At 35.7% G+C, this 20,063-nt stretch overlaps 5 protein-coding genes across 8 annotated transcripts; 2 read left to right on the top strand and 3 right to left on the bottom strand.

The window, feature by feature from the left end:
• Positions 1–114: 114 nt before the first annotated feature.
• On the bottom strand, positions 115–8,033 carry LOC136341676 (uncharacterized). 4 transcript variants are annotated; one of them, XM_066286893.1, is made up of 14 exons: positions 7,376–8,032; positions 5,936–6,083; positions 5,751–5,880; positions 5,519–5,694; positions 5,103–5,468; positions 4,890–5,044; positions 4,520–4,632; positions 4,311–4,463; positions 4,159–4,254; positions 3,695–3,864; positions 3,140–3,440; positions 2,576–2,886; positions 1,943–2,264; positions 115–342 (listed from the first exon to the last, which is right to left on the bottom strand). In XM_066286893.1, the coding sequence occupies exons 1-14, from the start codon at positions 7,669–7,671 to the stop codon at positions 317–319; spliced, it is 2,763 nt and encodes a 920-aa protein (XP_066142990.1). In that variant the 5' UTR covers positions 7,672–8,032; the 3' UTR covers positions 115–316. The 4 variants fall into 4 exon arrangements, with proteins under 4 accessions (XP_066142990.1, XP_066142991.1, XP_066142989.1 ...); XM_066286892.1 differs by lacking the exon at positions 115–342 and having other exon boundaries at positions 431–2,264; positions 3,695–3,861; positions 7,376–8,033; XM_066286891.1 differs by lacking the exon at positions 115–342 and having other exon boundaries at positions 431–2,264.
• Positions 8,034–8,697: 664 nt separating this feature from the next.
• LOC136341548 (microtubule-associated protein Jupiter-like) lies at positions 8,698–11,487 on the bottom strand. The gene is made up of 2 exons (XM_066286665.1): positions 11,324–11,487; positions 8,698–9,542 (listed from the first exon to the last, which is right to left on the bottom strand). Exon 2 carries the CDS (start codon positions 9,536–9,538, stop codon positions 8,942–8,944), a length of 597 nt encoding a protein of 198 aa, XP_066142762.1. The 5' UTR covers positions 9,539–9,542; positions 11,324–11,487; the 3' UTR covers positions 8,698–8,941.
• A 1,446-nt stretch (positions 11,488–12,933) lies between these two features.
• On the top strand, positions 12,934–16,176 carry Noc3 (Nucleolar complex protein 3). The gene is made up of 10 exons (XM_066286670.1): positions 12,934–13,096; positions 13,305–13,576; positions 13,628–14,327; positions 14,384–14,584; positions 14,645–14,833; positions 14,892–15,073; positions 15,126–15,290; positions 15,355–15,540; positions 15,595–15,864; positions 15,915–16,176. The coding sequence occupies exons 1-10, from the start codon at positions 13,088–13,090 to the stop codon at positions 16,114–16,116; spliced, it is 2,376 nt and encodes a 791-aa protein (XP_066142767.1). The 5' UTR covers positions 12,934–13,087; the 3' UTR covers positions 16,117–16,176.
• Positions 16,177–16,420: 244 nt separating this feature from the next.
• Positions 16,421–18,805, top strand: hdm (hold'em). The gene has a single exon (XM_066286553.1). It carries the CDS (start codon positions 16,490–16,492, stop codon positions 17,909–17,911), a length of 1,422 nt encoding a protein of 473 aa, XP_066142650.1. The 5' UTR covers positions 16,421–16,489; the 3' UTR covers positions 17,912–18,805.
• Positions 18,806–18,929: 124 nt separating this feature from the next.
• Positions 18,930–19,963, bottom strand: HSPC300 (haematopoietic stem/progenitor cell protein 300). Its single transcript, XM_066286573.1, has 3 exons — positions 19,614–19,963; positions 19,470–19,552; positions 18,930–19,417 (listed from the first exon to the last, which is right to left on the bottom strand). Exons 1-3 carry the CDS (start codon positions 19,738–19,740, stop codon positions 19,391–19,393), a joined length of 237 nt encoding a protein of 78 aa, XP_066142670.1. The 5' UTR covers positions 19,741–19,963; the 3' UTR covers positions 18,930–19,390.
• Positions 19,964–20,063: the final 100 nt, after the last annotated feature.

Below are 20,063 nucleotides of genomic sequence, written 5' to 3'. Positions count from 1 at the left end.
ATCAACATTCGAGGAACTTAAAGACACCCTTCTTCAGAGGTGTGCATGTAATTTTTTCTACGACCAATGTTCTGTTTAATAAAAAAAAGTAGGTATTATGTTGTATATCTGTACCTATTTCTGATGCATAGGGCGCCAAAGTGCTGTTTTCTTCCTCACATGAAGGAGGAAAGTAATATTTTCTGTGAACGTTGTAGGAAAAATATGTTTGCTCACTACGAAGTCCTATTTTCTTACGCCTAATTTGTACAGTCTTCGAATTCTTTTAGGTACTAACCAGGATTTGTTCCCGATCTCACTCATCGGTAGCGCTTGGTCACCTTCCTTGGCCTCGGTAAAAACCTAAAATATACACTTAATTACACCTAAAATTACTATTTATCAACATAACATTAATACTAAAAAAAAAAACAACGAAAAATCTAAATATGCTAAAATACGGTCCTGTCGTATCATATGGTAATTTATAATGCGCCAAATACGACCCTGTTGCGGGCGTCGCTTGCTGGCGAAAGCTTCGATGCGAGCAACCTTGAATACGGTTTATGTATACCTGGTTGCCTACCTCAAGGTTACAGTGGGGGAAATAAACGGCATTCGCCAGAACGTCAACATTCGAGAAGAGACAACTGAATCGAGCATTTATTTTTTGAACTAAAATTGAGGTTTAAAAGATGTTGAGAGATTTTTTGGCTGTCTTGATACTAAAAACGTACAATTAATATTAAAAATTTTAGGTTAAAAAAACCTGTCAACCATGAACAATTTTGAAGAAAATGAGAATTAACCTCCTATAAATTCTTAAACAGTGTCCTTCGTCATTTTTTAAGAAAATTAAAACACAGGCTTTGCTTAGCATGATTATTATAAATTACATACCACATTAATATAGCATTTGAACTCGCAAATTTATTCCTTAACCCAAACATTTTTAACTAAAAAAAGTTACTGCGCGCTTATGAATGAATGGGGGAACAAAAAATAAACTTGCGGTTCTTCCAATAGAAATTATGTCACTAAATATTACACGTCTAACTCAACTAAATATTTAATAAAAAAAAACTTCATTAAGGGGGAAAATAACTGAAGTTTCGTTAAGTTTAGCAGGAGAATGAGGACAAGAACAAGGAATTTAACAGTCCCTTCAATTCTCAAGTTTTATTCCATGGTTATTACGCTCCTGATAAACTTACTTACCATGGTGTTAATTTACCTAATAGCCATAATGTCATATACTACCATCTGATGCAGACAAAACTTATCTGGCCAAACCCGATTTTTATGTACATTTCACGGATTTCTCACATACTTTTGAAAAGTAAGTAAGCAAACTATTTTACTTATCCACTTTAATCTTGGTACTTTAAACATCAAATTGCTAAAAATGGGAAATATTTTTGATGTAGAGGTCGAAAAATGTGTGCTACTCCTTGAAGTCACAAGTGGTAAGAAACAAAATGCTATGTGATGAATATATTTTGAATATGCAAAACCATAATAAACTTCTATCTTCAATCACGTTTTAAATTCAGGCAACTGAAAAGAGCTTTGAAATTGGCTAGAAACTTAATCTGTTTTGAATTCAAATAGTGCATTAGCCTGGAAAATGTCCTAGGCGTAAATATCACGCGAAAATGTGTGTTAGGCCTTAACTTAAAGCCACATAATAAACCACTGATTTGACTAATCACCGAACTACTGAAGCTGAATTCAATTAACTATTGTTGCGCGCTATTTTTACTTTTTAATCATGATCATTGGATCTTAGCTCCAAGCTATGAAGCGCAGATTAAAACGCAGAGTAAAAGAATTAGCATATGTTGGTGCAAATGGCAGTTACTCTTTGCACATATTGATTATTTCTGTACCTTCAATTTTGCTCATATTGCGGACATTCTTCCCAACTAAAACCCACCCCGACTGAATCTCCCCCTAAATTTACCTCTCGGCCGGAACAGACTCTTCATCCCCCTCCCACCCCTATTCAATCCTCGTCCCCTTCCGCGATCCACCCGCTGGCTGCCGCTCCAAGCCCTGCCTCTTCCTCTAAAGGCACCAGAAGGTAAATTGCCGCCTTTACTGATATTATGGTCGAAACCGCCTCTGAAATTATTCATCGCTATCCGATTCATTTGGTTGTTGAACCCTGGATCTTCGTCATCGTCGTTCAAATAGGGATTTTCGTCATCGTCCTCGTCCCAATTGCGGTTGGGTGTATGAGGGGGCGGTGTGGTTGTGAGGAGGCTTTGTCCTGGATTTCCCATCTTAGAAATATGAGAAAAAATGCTGTTTTTTCAGAGGAAACTCAGTGCTTTGAAATAAACTTTTGGCCGAATCAAATAAACTACTCGGTGTTTGAAACGATTTCAAAATGGATTATTCTCAAAATGAAGCTAAATTAAAAATTTTGGTTAGAGGACTTTGTTGGGAATATACATTTAATAAGTCTTGACGGCCCCCTAAAAACATATTAATATGACCGTGTTTACTAACACAGATAATTCCAAATAATTTTCAATTTAATATTTTAAATCACTAAGATATTCGTCTCATATATCGACAAATCTGCACTTACCCTGATGGCATTCATCATAAACCCACCGGGTGGGGGCATGCTCGGAGGAAATGGAGGAGGGTTTCCCATTCCCGCAGGGCCGCCCATACCAAAAGCCATAGGAGGAGGGCGAAGAGGACTCCATGCGTTTGGGTCTTGATTCGAGTTTGAACTGTCACCGTCAGGCACGTTTTCGCCGTTCTCCCTCGAAGCAAAATCGGCTGATAAATTGCTGAATTCATTAAAATCAGTGGAGATTTCGTCGAGGAATTGATTGGCGTCCACATCATCTAGTAAGTCGGGAAGGGGGGGCGGAGGCTCTAGAGCCCCACCTTAAAAAAGGAGACAAAAAATTATTAAACTTCATGACTTTCGCGTAGATGTATATGTAGTTATAACGATGCAAAGGAGAAATAAGTATTATATGGAATAGGCTCAGCGAGGTTTAATCTATGAGACATTGGACATTAGTTTTTGCAATTAGTCATCAAAAGTTACATGACCAGTAGCGACAAATTTTAACTTTCGTAAGTAGTTGTCAAAATGTCCACCTAATTAAATATAAGAGTAGAAAAACTTCATTACCCCCCAAAATAGTCTCCAAGTCGTCACTCAAGTCCATATCGACATCCCCTCCAATAAAATCGCTTTTTCTAGGACTTTGACCGAGATACCGTAATCTCGGATCGCCTGCAGATCTTGATGCGGGTAACGGAGGCGGTGGGGGCGGTTTTCTCTTTGTCGATGCTTTTTCCTGGTGAATTGGTGGAGGTGGCGGAGGCGGAGGAGCGGTCATGTTGAAAGGGAGACGGTAATCTTGGTCCTTGACTACTGGGATCGAGGACGGGGGCTCGTTTGGTGGAAGAGGGGGTAATTTGCGATAATCCTAAAACATTTTAATTAAAATGTTTCATTAGCAATTCTTGCTTATTTAGCATATGCACACACATTCAAATCAGTGCATATCAATAATGATAAAATGCATACTTTACTTAGTCAAGAATAATAGGTATTTAGAGGAGAAAAAATGATTTTAAAACCACAATAATATTGATCAAGAAATGCCAAAAAAAGTCAATCTGACAATTGTTTCAAGCTCTAAATTGGTTCAGAAATTGTAGGTGAAGACCTAACACATACCTGATCTAGGGCCTCTTTCCATAAAGATTCTTCAGTGGTAATTGTCTTCAAATTTCCTCTGGCTGGTAGAGCCTTTGGTTGTCCATTAACCGGTGTTTCCGGTGAACCTGTCAGACTTATCAAGTTTCGATGATCCACATCTTTGCCTCCCAAACTGCCTTGAGAATCTTCTAAAACCCATTTCAAATCACGAAATATTTTTAAATTAGTTTAAAAATTGAAGTCCATTTATAATAATTTTGAATCAATACTATTCACGAAAATTTCCCTGTATAGCATAAATAGCAAATTTCAGCGGTACGTTATTAAAAGAAACATTTTGCACATAATTCGATGTTTTCTTAAAAACAGAAACACCTGAATCCATCAGTACGACCTACATGGTTCAGTGGCCATAGTATACAGAGCGTCAATATGTGAAAACTCCATAGAGTCAATGCAAAATCATCGTGAACGGACTTTACCTATATCTCCCATCCCTGGAATCACTCTTTGGTCTACATCCACAGCACCACTGCTTGGTGCCAGCGAGTCGTGATACTCCACTGGATCTCCATATCCTACCCCATTTTGCATAAAACCACAAAGCTAAACCAACAACACAAAAAACTTTTACCTGCTTTTTCAAACGTGGGGGGGCTTTCCGGAGTATCAGTGCCTTTAATTTCGTTCCATGCGGGATTTTCCGCACGGTCCCAAGATTCATAGTTGCCTTCTGACAGGCTAATTTCGGGATTGTATCCAGATACATTATTTTGGAAACTTGGATCTTTGAAATAGGACATATAGAGACTTCAATTTAAGTTAAAACAATCTTAATCTTACCATAACTGTTCCCTGTGCTTATATCCATAGAGTTATTGAATCCGAAATCGTTATTTTTTGTAAAAGGGGGCACGGGCGGGGGTAACAACGGGTTATAAGGGGCATGGACTTCACTGAAAATGACTGTGATAATGGAAATTGGAAAACAAAAATCGCATTTCAAGTTTTTTTTAAAGATACAACCCAATTTTTGGAAAAATCGTTCTAAATTAGAGGTCGTTTAAGGATGATTTAAGCCAGTCTACCCTCATACATTCATCATAAGATGAATGCTTTAAGTATAGGCAACCAGACATGCAGGAAATTATCCAAAACTTTATTTATTTGAATGTGTCCATTTTATTATCAATACTTAAAAAAAATTACTTACACGTCATTTGTCAAATCAACTACGGGCGGCATCACTGGCGTCGAAGGTGGCGCCACAGGCTTCGGCACCGAAGAATAACTATTAGTTGTCTGAGTGACAGACCCCGTTGACATATTGCTATTGGAATTTGAGAACAGGCCAGTTGTGCTAATATTCTAAAAGAAATACACCAAAAATTTTACAAAATGCCTAAACAGACATAAAACCACTTACTGAAATATCAAAAGACATGTTTTGACCCAAAAAACTGGTGAAACCATTAGATAAAAAACTGGTGCTTGTATCCGCCATCGAACTGCTTAAAGTCGAATTATTGAAACTCGAATTGAATGATTGACTTGCAACCGAATTCGCACTAGGGGGAGGAACGTAAAAGCCCGGATTCGAATAAACTACTTCGAGAGATTTATCAGCATTGTTAATTTTCGAAGAGTCGTCTTCTGGCAACTCCAAGTCTTCTTCGGGACTTGGAGAGGGAGCGTTAATATCAGGAGAGGGTACTGGACTCGGTAACGTCGGCATTCGCTCCTCCAGCTTTTTTTGCACTGTTCTCACTCGTTGGCCGAAAGTTTTATAAGCCTAAAATGTCAAATATAAAATCTCTCAATGAAGTGTAAATGAGCACCTACATGAGCCACAGTTTTGACGTCTTTTCTGTCAGATTCGAGCTGTGTTTCTGCCTGCCTTAAAGCTGAGATTAACGCTATGCGATTTTTAATTTCCAATTTTAGAGCGTTTATGTAGCTCTCCATGTGATCAACATAAACATCTAGCTCTTTTTCCACGTCATCTACATGAGCACGATCTAGGTATAAAAATGATTAAACATTTATTTTTATTTTTAATATGGTATGTAAGTACCTTTAAGGGAATTGACCAACGCTTCAGAAATTTGAATTTTTGGATTGTGCTCTTTTAAGGACTTCAACTTGGTATCAGTATCTTTCTCCAAATTGGCACAGTTCTTTATTTTGTTTATTATATAAGTGGTCTGAAGTTGAATTACATGTAATTAAAAAAGATATGGATTTTTCGTGAAGATTAACCTGAAATTCATGAGGTTCGTCGTTTTTGGGACCGGTAGGTTGGATGTTAATAAGTCCGCACAAATCGGCAATGAACTCGTCACCGTAAACCGCTCGTTGTTCCCAAATTTTGAAAATCCTCAGAATCTTGTGTTTAACTTTTTCGTCCCTAAAGCAGTGGAAAAGTTTTTTAGAATGGTGATAAACGGGAAAAAGTCTTGGTGTTGAATTTGTTAAATTTTAGTGCTATTTTTGATATTGTTAAAAGTTATAGAACATTTTACACAAGTAGTTGATGAATTTTGTGAGCTCATCACGGTCATCTGAGACAGCAAATGTCAAACGCAAAATCAGTGGTAATATCACAAGTAAAATTATCAATTTGAAATGTCATTCATACATATAAAAATATTTAAGATCATTAAAATGCTAAATAACATAAAATACAACTACAAAAGTTGGCCTTGTGCCTTTATAACCGTTTAAACAATATATAGCATCTACAGAACACATGATATACTTTTTATCCATTTTTTGTACATTATATGCTGCATGAACTCCGTTCGACATTATACCTGTAAAACTGCATTTTACAGAGCGGTTTCTGGACGTTTCGGCGAGAATATAAGTTTAAATATTGGTTCTCCTACATGGGCACATTGGGCGTTACCTTAGTAACTATTTGTTCTCTTAACCAATACATAATTTTGATGGCACAAAATTTCAAGAAGTTTGTGATATTATTTTTGAAGATATCAATTATAGTTAACAATAGACTGTATAATGGTTTTCCTTCTACTGTATTAATATCTTGACCAATGAAGATTCAACAGATGAAGATGGGATAGGAATTCTGGAGCATAGTATTCTAATATATAGAAATAACTAGAATAGAGTACCTCATATCAGTGAAACATAAAATGGAATCTAGGAAGGAAAGAACTAAGAGGAAGCTACATCGGGTACTTATTATAACAAGCTGTAATACTTTCCAAATGGTTTTTAAAGACAACTATAAGTAATGTACTAAGGCAATACATGAGATAAAAATTCAGGCGAAAAACTGACACATTTGCACATAATTGAGTTCCAATAGATGTATCTGAACCACTATAAATAACCAAAGGGAAGTACAGAGAAATAAAAGAATTCACAAGCAAAGCCAGAGTGACATAAGGAGCAACTACCATATATTATTAATATGTCTCAGTGAATGTTCCACACTTGAACAGTGACTCAATGGATTATCTGAGGATCAATTTGTCAATTCTTGAAAGATCCCAACTTTCTTTTTGTTATAGAGAAGCTATATTAGAAAATCAAAGATAACTGTTATATAGGGTGATCCAATTGCCAAGATTTATAATTGCTATTTCCTGTACCATCAGAGTAAAGCTCTCTGTGTTTAAAATTTGGCTTATCGAGCATTGAAGATTCTTACTATATAAACTACTACCTTACCTAACCATAGTGGTTGCTTTCTGTATGGCAGTCCCCCATGTATCGACATACTCATAATTCCTCCTCTTCGAATACTGCACCACATCATTGGCCAAATAGAACAAGACCAGTCTTTGTTCAATTTTCACTCGTTTAATTACATTTAACCAGGCAGTAACAATTTTTTTATAATGCTGTCTATTGTTGAGACACCATTGGCAACATTGATTGATGCTCTCTTGAGAGTCCTTTAAGTTAGTCAATGTCTTCTCAAATTGCAAAGAAGAAAACTCTGTGTCCGCACTTGAAGTTCCCATTGCACTGGTCTTCAACAAATTGTGGAGATATATTTAATCACATGTTCGAAGTTATAAGAAAGAAATGCCGCCAAACTCGAGGAAATCAATGTATGTTTGCAAACAACTCATTTGGCTTCCTGGCCTGCAGGCTCTAATGGTGGTAACTGCTGAGGGGCCACAATATTCATGGAGCTTTTAGAGTTCTTTAGAAATCTATCTTCATCAATCGCTACTGTAGAATCGCATCGAGACTGTACAACAACCCGATAAAAATTTCTATGACTAGAAGAGGCAAAATTGATCATGGAGAATGGAAACGAAACCGAAAGTTGAAAATTTTTTATGAAAGCATATGGATGGATGTCGTCTGTCTGATGAACGTCATTGGTTGAGTTATGTACATTTGAGAATGTAGTATATTAATCAATGCGTTTATGTCTCCTTTTTTTAAATACTAGTAAAAAAAGATAACAACACATTCAATTAAGGTAACTAAAAACCATTTTGTTTGGAGCTGGACATTAACGTCAAGCTTACTTTTCCGCCGATAGAGGGAAGCATGTTGATTTGGACCAACTTTTTTTTATAATATCCTACCATCCTATAAGAAATGCGGCATTCGGGTTGATCCACCAGAATGTCCAGAAAATAACGCTGCTCCCATTTTAAAAAGTTTCTTCTTTCTTTGATGCAATAGATAACAAAGAAATAACTAATACATGAACTAATAATCATACTCTACGTTTAACAATGCAAGAACTATTTTATTATGTTGCCCAACCCCGGCTATGATCCGTGAGTGACGCCTGCATGTATCATTGTCCCGCCCTCTTCATAGTGCCTCAACTGCGATACATAGACTTTGTTACAAAACTTTAAATGCGGAGGTTTGAAGACAAAGCCCAACAAAGACATTCTAATGGTAACTAGTCTCCGGTGATAGTAGGAGTAAAGCCAAATATGAATTATTTAAATGAAGTTTTTACTTTTTAAGCACAGAACGATTTAATGCGTGTTTGGGGAGATGAATTAACAACATTAACATTATAGATCTTAATAATTTTTATTTAAAAGTTTACGTAGTATATAGGACAACATCTTACTATATAATAATTAGTTGCACCTAATATAAATTTCCTTATGATTATCATAAGCTATAAAAAAACTATGAAATATCCTCACAATAAATTGTGTATAATATAACGCCTTTCCTATGAATAAATGCAGTATATTGCGTCATGCAACCCATAAATAATCAGCAATAAAAAACTAAAATTAACTGTCTCGTTTACCACAAACCGGATGAAAACCCACCTGGGGGCACCCTCGGGGAGGGCAGCCCTTTAATCTTCTTCTTCTCTTCAATGCTCTCCTGACTCAGAATCTCCCCAATCGAAGATCCCTTCTTCACGCTAGAGCTTTGCTCCAGTAAAGCTTCAGAGTTACTCTCATTAGCCACTACCTTAGTATTTCCCTCAGAGTTTGTCTCTGTCGCCTCAATTTTCGAGGATTTCTCCTCGATCTTCATCTGTTCCACTTTGCACGTAACTTCAGCGGCTATATCTGGGATTGAGCGTATTGCTCCAGGACTAGACATTTCATTTTCAATACTCTCCTGGATAATGGTCATGGTGTTCGACCCGTTTACAGTGGTGGTAGTAGAGATTTTTTCTTCGGAAAGAGCGCTAATTGAAGAGGTGGTGACTGTTTCAGAGCGCAGGATGTCCTGAATGCTGCTGCCGCGGTTCTTGCCTTCTTTAAGTTTTTGAGGAATAACATCTGGGATAATTTCGCTGTTGAAGATGTTGGAGGTTTCCCCTCCTGGAGGCTTCAATACGCGGCTGCTGTTGCGGTGCTCGGGGAAGCCGATAAAGACGTTTGCCATTTTTCTGCAGAACAATAATAATTTAGGTATGTTGTTGTCCCAACATTTTAATGGGATAATGCTCGCTGGAATTGAAGGAGTGGATTTTTTGGGGGCTTTCGGAGCTTTATTTTAAGAGATGCAAGATTTTTAAGCTTGATTATTTACGAATCGGGTACACATCTCGCATAAAATTTGCATAATCAAGTTTGTTTGCTCACAGCCTTCCTATTGACTGCTAATAATAGCCCATCAATCAATTAAAATCTGACCAGTAGTCCCAATTTCTAAATTTCTTCTATGCACATAACTAGACCATTTCTATAATGACATATCATTTTTCAAATATTTAACACAGATTTATTATTAAACAGCACTTGACGCTGGAAGGTATCAGATTCATCATCCATCCGTTTCATTGGAGATAAAGTGTGTTAAATACCGAATGTTCTATTCAACTTGAAAGCACTTTTATTCAAGTGCACTTGCTTTTACCAGACAATAAAATCGGAATTTATAGGAATCATAAATTCTGGGTTCTATTTAGATATTCAATGCGTGAATTATTCAAGACCTATTTGCGTGATAGAGAGTAAACCGCGTTTGTTCGTGAATTACAAACCAAATTTTTGATAGTTTGGCGAATGAAAATGTTTGCATAATTTCAGTAATTGTTGTTTACTAGCCGATGTAATTTTTTTTAGAGGAAAGTTAAATACAGATATTTTTTAATAATTAAGAGTAACGTTTGCACAATATGGATTCGAACAATTTTAATATTTATATTTTAAATACCAGAATTTTTCCCAGAATCTTGACAATCTGGCGGCGACGTTTAACGCCTAATGGTTCATTTAAGATGCAGGAAGTTTTTAGATAGTTTTATTTGTCACTTCTCTGGTATAAATGAATAAATAGTGGGAAAATAACGGCACCAAGTGCTTGGCTATCGGAATTTTCCATCTATATATACAATCGTTGAGCATTCGCTTAAACGCAAATTCTTACTGTGAGTCTACGAGCTCTTGGAAGTAATGAATTTACGCACGTGTTAAATGATAAATCAACGAATAAGTTTACGTATATGGCCATCGCTTAATAGACTCTATGTAAAATGAACAGACATTTTCCGATAGGCCGCTATATTTGTTATGAAAATCGATAAACAGGATGACGATTCAACATTTAAATTTCTGCAATATAATGCACTGCATAAATCCAGAAACTATTGTCTTAATTCAGAATACTTTGCGTAATGAATTTAAATTGCTGGACATAGAGGTCAATGCATGATGTCTTGTAGTTAAAAAGAATTATTTGCTTATCTAAGGAATGAGACTCGTTAAAGATGCAAGCAGAGGAGACAATAAAAGGCTTTGTTATTTCTTGGAAAAATGTTAAAATTTATGTGGTGTATGCGATTGATGAATGGAATGAGTTATCGTTACCAGGAAATGCATGTGTTGATAATAGTAAGCGTTAAAAAAATATCTCATGTAATTCGAAAGTCATTTTTTGAGATAAGGTGCCTTCGTAACAATACCTTAAAAGGGAAAAAATGTTTTGGAAATATTGCAATTTTAAAAATATTTTAAAAATTAATAGGTAATTTTAAAAAACATATGAATATGTTTAAATGAATTACATTTTTTAGAAAATACCTTCACCATTTTTACCAGACTCCATGATCACAGTCAAATGCGTAGTGTTCAGTCACATTACGTAAAATTTTTTATAATCATTGTTTTAAAATAAAGTACATCCTAATGAAGTAACGCAATAACTAAAATAATAAAATGCACTTACGTTTACAAAGCGATATTAACCCTGGTGCCGACCAGACTTGTCTTAGTAATAAAGCCAAAGGCGAATGACTGGAGAGTATGCACCTGAATTGACCGCGCACCGCAGGAAACTGAAGACGAAGATCAGACAAGCCCAGTCTGCGCCCCAAGCCGAGAAATAAATCAACTATCGGTATTGAAAACAAACCTACTACATTGAAGAATTGAAACGCGAAACCTACATTATACAAGACTACATAAACCAAGAAAAGTAGTAGTATGTAAGAAGGTACTGAGGGCAGAAGGCGAAGCAAACCTAGGAAATATGCACTTTTGTGAATAGCAATTGGTATTCATTACTCATGTGTCTAATTATCATTTTGCTGTACTTATTGTAATATATGATGCGCCGTGTAAGAAGTACTAGAAGGATGATTAATGGCGAATTTAAAAGAGCTATTAAGCGTATAGGCATACATGAACAATTGATAAAAAGACTGATGAGTCTATTAAAAAGTCAAGAAAACGTTGTTAGCAGTACACTATGTATTTATTATCTAGTGGATGACCAAAGTTGGCTATTTTTGTTAACAAAATGGTGAAAGACTTTCTATAATATTCTTGAGACATTGTAGCAAATTTAAAAACTTAAGTTACATATAAGAAATATTGAACTTCATGTGGTTCTCATTATCAAGAATCTCTAGATTCATAATTAATAAAATTGTCAATTCTAGGTCCATGCACAGGAAGTTTAGTAGTATTCACACATGAGTTCTGCTATATAAAGGCAAAATGCAACGTTCAATTCCTATATAGATCTCGAACATTGCAGTACAGCATTAAACGAAACGCAATCTCTCTCATTAACAACACCGTATATGCAAAACAGAATGACGTTCGTTTTTGGTAAAAATCCTTGTGATTAATCTGCAATTTCATCCTACACGAGATTTCTCCTTATTTGGGGAAACTACTCGGAACCGGCCTTGTCTCGACGACGAAATAGTGATACATTTTTTCCTGACTTATGGCGATGTGGGCAGGGTTTCTGAAGTCATCGTATGGCGTTTATTTGTGAATTAGAGGGAGTATGGGAATATTGGGGTCTGGTACCGTAAACAGGGGTACTTCGGATTTATGAAACAGGTTTGAGCGCACTGTGCTTTAAAATAAAAACTCATTATGGTGGTTATTTTGGTTCTTTTCAGGGATTTCTTCTAGTCAAGTGAAAGCCAACGGCAGAGTAATCACGTTGAATAATTATTTACGTAACTTTAATTTAAACTTAATTTTTTTTTTTTTTAAGAGACATTGTAAATATAATATATATTTTAAATAATATTTATATATGATATATATTTATCTATCTTATATAAATACATAAAATCTATTCGAAAGCTAAAAATGTATATTCCTGTATGTCTTGTTGTTTTCTTAAAAATTTCTGAGAATAAATTCACAAAAAAGATTATGGACCTGTAACATTCAAAATAAAAACATTAAGGATCATTATTACACTCTTGTAAGATAGAATCAATGAATTTATCTATCTCGCAAAGTCTTTTGTATTATCTGGCAACATTGGTGAATGGTTACTACTGTATCGGTAATAGCCATCAAGTAAAATTCACATGATATGACATGTGCGATTTTGAACCACAATATAACCAAACTTTTTAGTTCTACATGATATTTTTGGCTGCTCCGGTATTTTTATTTTTTTAAATTAAAGTTAAATAAACCAATAATTCGTATATTAAAAAGGGGCACAACAAGTGTAAACATGTCGGTGGTAAGTCTGCACAAATCCTGCATCTTACGAGTTTAAACTCCATTTTGGGGTCTTAATATCATAATAAAAAAACCATTTTACCTGCTCCCCTCTCACAGCGTAAACGACCCTAATCTGTTTTTGGTTAGCTGATATTTTTTTTAAGTTTTAATTATAATTATGAACAATCAAAGGCAGCATAGTTCTCATTTCCCTTTTCATCTTTTAGAAACCAAGAATATCAAAAGCAAAACGGAACAACCAAAAAAAGAACAAGTTGATTAAACAGGGACTCATCAAAAAAGGTTCTAAAAAAACAAGAAAACAGCCTGTTCTCAACAGAGCTGGAAAAAACACGCCTCAACAGCATGATGCCTCAGAAGACGAAAGTGATCATGGGGAAGATATGCTTCAAATGGTTGAAGAAGACGATCTTGATTTCCTAAAGCAGGCCATTACTAATAGAAGTTATGGGATTTTAAATAAAGTAAAGTATTCTGGGTAAGTATTTATGTTAAATGGGGGCCATAAGAAAAAATAATTGGACTTAAGTCACCAGCAAGCCATGTCATACACCAAACCAAAAAAAAGGAAGCATGATGATGATGACACTTTGGAGAATGTATATGAGGATCAAATTAAGGACACCAGAACCAAAAGGATAAGAGCTTTATTACCAGTTAAAACTGAAAAAGGGTTGGTACATCAGGAAATTGTTGAAGAAATCATAGAAGACAGTGAAGCAACTAAGGAAGAAACAATATTAGAAGCTTCACAAAATGTTGATGAAGAAAAAGAGGGTAGTGAGGAAGAAGATTTCACTCTTCATGAAACTGACATAGATCTCTCTAAACCTATTTTGGTTACCCAGCTTTTAGCTACTAGAAATGAAACGTTAAGGCAAAAAAAAATCCATATAGGAACATTAAGTTCAGGACTATTGGAGAATCCTGAGGAAAAAGTAACAAATCTCAGAACATTACTTAATCTAATGGATGATGAAACTCCAGAAGTGTTCTTCACAGTAAGAAAGTTAGTCATAATGTCTTTATTGGAGGTTTTTAAAGACATACTTCCTGACTTTGAAATAAAAGGTATCAATGTTGATGGTGTGAAGCTGAAAAAAGATACCTTAAAACTTCAAAAATATGAGGAAAATTTGCTTCTTTACTACAAGAAATTTTTACAAAAGCTTGAGAAATACTGCTTTTTGTTGGTTAAAAAAAAGGGGGACTCTAGGAAGATTTCTGAAGTAAGGCAAAACTTTGCTGGTAATGTTGCAATAGCTCTCAATTTGCTTCTAACTAGGAAGAAATTAAACTATCTGAACTATCTGTCCAAGCAATGGCAGAACTTTTATCTACCCATCCATATTTCAACTACGCCCAAAACATCGCCCAAGTGGTAGTTCCGTTTTTAAGCAATCCCAGAAAAAACGTCCGGAATTTAGTTAAAGGCTTCATTTGTAATGTCATTCGGGAAGATAAAAAGGAGGAAATCACTTTAAAAGTTGGTTTAACTGCTTTGTTTATTAGAATCAGTTAAGGAGAAAAGATTTGGTTATTTCAGATTTTACGACTTATAAATAATTACCTGAAAACGCATGCACAAAATGTGAACACGGAAATGTTAGAGGTTTTGCTGGTTTTGAATTTAAGAGATGTCAATTTAGATGCAAAAAAAGAGCAAGATGTTAAAAACAAGAAACTGCAAGCTAAGAAAGGAAGACTCTTGCAATTGTCCAAAAGGGAGAGGAAGGTGAGTTTATTTCTGTGAGTTTTGCGGTATTGTTTGAATTCAATTTGTGGGGCAATAGAGGAAAAAAAAACTGCACGAACTAGAGAAGGAAATGTTAGAGACGAAAGCGGAAGAAAGCCAAGTGGCCAAGCAAAAAAACCAAACGGAAATTACGAAAATAATTTTCAATATTTACTTTCGCATTTTGAAGAACTCAGAAAATAGGAAAATGTTAAGCGTATGCTTGGAGGGATTGACTAAGTACATTTCTCCTACTTAAACACTTCTAAAAATTATAAATATATTTTTTTAGATTTGCGCACTGTATAAATTTAGAATATTATGTGGATATAGTGAATGTCCTAAGTAATTTACTGAAGGAAGATTGGCTGGGATATAGAGAGCAATTGCACTGCATACAGACAATTTTCATTATGTTGAGCGGACAGGGAGACGCTATCAACATTGATCCAACAAGGTAAAAGACGGATGTGGATTATGGAATTGCTCCTCCCAAATTAAACAATTTATTCGCATTGTAGGTTTTATGTTAACTTGTACCGAGACCTTTTAACCACGCATTCAGGCAAAACCCATAAAAACTGTATCATTGTCTTGAAAACATTAATTGACGCCCTCGTCAAAAGAAGGAAAAAAATTACCAATAAAAGAACCATTAACTTCGTGAAAAGGCTAGCGACGTTTAGTTTGCAGCTTTTACACAACGGGTACCTTATCAAATAATTGTGATTCCGTCTTTTTTTATTATAACACATTCGTAGCTCATTAGGATGTTTAGGGTTAATCAAAAATTTAATGCAGCTCAATCGCTCTATAGACATATTACTGGACCTGGATAGTTCAGGTGGTGAAGGGAAATTTCAGCCGGAGGTTGAAGATCCTGAATACGCCAATGCTTCAAATTCGGCCCTTTTTGAAACGGTTTTATTGTCCAGGCATTATCATCCAGTGGTAAGGAAAATGTCCAGAAATATTGCAAGTGGGGTCCCTGCTACTGGAGACGGTAGTTTGCCTTTGGAATATGGAAAGCTGTATGTCTTTTTTTGAAATTAATATTGTTTTTGTTAATGACATTTTTCAGGACAATCGAGCAGCTTTATGAGGAATTTGATATGTCCCAAATGGCTTTCAATCCCCCGGTGCCGGTTTTGAAAGGCACCAATCCGAAAGCTCGGTCTAAAAAGAGGAATTTCGCCGATCCGGCATTCGAGGAAGAATGTCGCGATTTGCTGAAAGTTACTAGAAGTCCCGCTCCTTTCTGGATAGCATTTAAAATCAATTAGTTTCGATTGTTAATATTCGAATGTTGATATTTTTGGATTAATAAAGATCGTTAAAAAATATATATGAGTGTTCTTGAAATATAACGTATTTTTAAAGATATATTTTTACAGAAAGATAAGAAATTAATAAACTGGCTAGTTTAAGCTTTGCCGCCACGATTTAAATTGACATTTATCTAAATTTTGCTAAATCTTTATTGGCTCAATAAACTAAACGTCAAAAGTTTGGAAAGTCTTCAAATTTAATTGGTTTCTAGTGATGAAAGTCGAAAAACGCTTGAACAAAAGCAATGCTGAGCGAAACAATTGAAAGTCTCAATCGCCATTTTGTTTTCAAAAAATCTTTCAATTCCCGAAGTAAAACTCGCTAAAAATGGAAAAAACCAAACCAAATTACAACCGCGTAGCTCTTCAAAGAGTGGACTTGAAAAATTTGAACACAAATCTAACAAATGTGATCGTGATAGGCATCATAATAGGGAAGCAGCGCCCCAATATATTTGTTTCGCAGTCCTCCGAAAGCGGCTCCATTCAAAAGGCTGTTTGGAACTTCACCATCAGAGACTCGATGCAGCATTATATTAACGTCAGTTACTGGGGCAACGCCGAACGAATATTGGAAGCCAATGATAAATTTTCTACTGGAAGTGTAGTTGAAATCGTTGACCCTCAGATTATTGTCCGGAAGTTAGAGGACAAAAGTGAGTGTTTCCGCCCTATGGTAACGTCTCCTTACAAACTGTCTCTAAATGAGAGATCTGTTATTGTGTCTCATCCTGATGGAACGCAGAGATTTAAAGATTTGCTGCGTATTCCCACGAAGCCTACTGCAATGTTTGTACCCTTACACGACATCCTCACTAGAGGTCAGAGTATTAAGTATGCTGATGTGCTTGGGGCAGTCAGAGGGTTAAATTGTATTAGAACTGTCAATACCAAAAATAACCAGACCATACAGGTTCGGGATATTGAGATTTTTGACTACTCTGCTCCAAGTTTCAAGATAAGCATATGGGAACCAGACGTAATTACGCGTTCTGAAGCATGGAAGCCCAGAACAACTATCCTGTTTTTAGCAGATTTGAAAATAGAGTGGTCGGAGTTTCACAAAGCCTATATAGGTCAAACATCAGGACGCACTATAGTCACTGAAAACCCTGCAATGAGTAAAGAAACAAAGGAGTTGTATGAATATGCGCAAGTGGCCCCAATTGAAACATTTGACATTGTCGAGCAATTTGTGGCCTCTTTGCCCGCAGGCAGTATAGCAGTGGACGAAGTTGTTACTGTCAATCAATTGCATTATCGCATAAACAGCCGCCTGACAGGCAAACAAAGCGGAAGTTCCTCCTTTACAGTGGTGCTCTTTGCCTTTGTGACTCAGCTAGATTTGGATGGCCTTATTCGTCCTTACGTGGTCAAATGTGGTTACTGTAAGGTTATCATCAACGAAGTAACGTGCGATAATCCGGACTGTCGAGCCATTTTTGATAATGATCCGGTAGAACACGAGCTTGCTTTCAATATTAACATCTCCCTGTCTGACCATACGGGAACTTTGAAGAAGTGCAAATTAGGCGGGCCGACAGCAGAGGAAGTTTTGAGGTGTTCACCTAAACAATTTGTCTCTATGTCCGACGAGGAGAAGTGCAACTTAAAATGGTTGTACTTATTGGAGCAATGCAAAGTCCATGTGGCTGTCATTTTCGCTCTTAGCCAAACCCCCATTGTTTCAGTTTTACATGTGGAGCGAGCGAATCCCGTGGAAGTTTCAAGGAAGCTGCCGGTTTACTAAACTGTATTGAGTAACTTTGGTAGAGATACCAAAAAATTTTTGTAGATGTTGAATATTATTGCTTGAGAAAACAACTATTAAGTAAAGATTGAGATAAAATTCATTAAATAAAACTTGAGTTCGAATTATATTCTGGCTGGACAAATGTCGCAATTAAACTACTTTATTACTGACTCTAAACAAATAATTTATTTATTAACAACACAATTTTCATTTCCTAGGTAGAGGTTAATTTCCAAGCGAAATATAAGTAACCGTTCGCACAATTTTAATCTCTTTGGCACATTTTTGAAATTACAGGGTTATACTGATTCTGTCTAGATAGAATTTCATCGTTACTGTACTCTACTTGAAAGTAATTGGCCGAGCATATTGTTGCATCATAGCCTTTTTTAGTTAATTTGAGAGATGAACTGTGGGAAAACTTGATCTGAAGTCCTTTATTACACACATCGATCATAAATTCATATTCTTTAATAATCAATGTAAGAGTTACTAGCGTTTGCAGGATTTGTGAACGCCTCCCAATTAACTAAACTTTTTTTTTGGATTTCATATCAGATTTATCCCAACTGTCTTTGAATGGGATATTTTTTGAAGGTGCTTGAAACTACATAGTTGATATTACCTTTGTGTTAGATTCGAGTTGCTGGGGGGTAATAAACAAATTGGTCATTTGTGTAATAAAAATTTGGATTTTATCGCGATAAAATGCGGGTTTTTATTAATGTCAGGAACATTATTTGGCAGTTAAATGACTTAATTGCATAAAAACTTAAAGTTTCTATAGATGAATGCATGAGTTTTTAAAAACATTATTGTACTTGTTTAAAAACCTCTCATATCTGTATAATTAATAAATATTAAACTTATACTATAAAAAACTATTCTACTGGGTCCTCATCAAAACTAACACTATGCTACTTCATGTCATTTTTATGTGTTAAAGATCTGTCTTCACCATTTCTTTAACATACAGAAGATCAAAATAATAAAATTTAGCAACTTTTCAAGGCTGAGCAGATGCAATAGTCCAGTTTTAGTAACACTGTCACACCTTAAAATTTGCAAAAACAACAAACTGCTTTTTAAATTATACAACTTCTTGAGGGTTAGATTCTCCAAATGGTGACATTTGTGCAGAATTATCTTTCTTACATACTAACAATCCTTGGGGTGCTAAAAATCATGTGGCACTATCAAGCTGCCTGTGTAAGCAGTCTCTTGAAGCCTCACTGGGGTTTCCTTTTTGAGTAGATTATTATAGCCTGCTTCATAGTTCACAGTATGGACCCAATTCCACTGAGCACAAATTCAATTAAGGGCAGCACTTAAAATACTACATTCAATTAACAGTTCATTCCTTGAAATAGTGCCACAGGGAACAACAATGGAGATGATGGTTTTGCATATTTGCAGAATGCTGATCATTTTGATTAGTGTCTAAAAGGAAAATGAGTAGGTTGCGGGGGGCTATTTTCATGTAAGGGTTTCTCCTTTTGTAACCTGAAATTTTAAACTTTGACTAAATATTAACATATTCAGACAACATACTTACACAGGCTTCCAAATAATCGATTTTCCTTTCCAATGTGGTGAGTTTCTCATTGAGAACCGCGAGTTTTGATCGACAGGAGAGATCTGGAAAAGATCAATTTTAATTTTGTACTTCAAGAGCCCAAGCTACTTTGTTCATGTTTACCAAATGAATTTAAGAAATCCGTGATTTTCTTAATGCTGATCGTTATTATCTCGACGTATTCTCTGTTGACCCAATCCTGTTGGATTTGTTTTTGGACGCCCTCGCCCCTACCTGCTGGTGCAGCCATTTCCCGAGTTAATTATGCTTCAGATTATTATAGGCAATTATAAAGGAGGGTCAATTAACAAGCAATGTTCTCTTTAGGTTCAGGGCTGAATATTCTGGTCGAGATTTGAAAAGGGTGTGATAGCGTAAAGTATATACGAGATTTTTAAATTAAAAATTTGTTGTCATTGGAAAATATAAATTATGATGCCGTAGACAATGTTGAAAGTCGAGGTGACATGACATTACTAGTACGAGAGCGAAAAGAGCAGAATTAAGAGTTTACACGGGTTCTTTAGAAGGGTGGTGTGTTCTTGCTTCTTCATCAATCATTTATAAAATTAA

This window comes from Euwallacea fornicatus, chromosome 10 (assembly GCF_040115645.1).
Source record: "Euwallacea fornicatus isolate EFF26 chromosome 10, ASM4011564v1, whole genome shotgun sequence".
In the NCBI taxonomy this organism is placed as follows: domain Eukaryota; kingdom Metazoa; phylum Arthropoda; class Insecta; order Coleoptera; family Curculionidae; genus Euwallacea; species Euwallacea fornicatus.
This window is presented reverse-complemented; position numbering and strand designations above follow the sequence as displayed.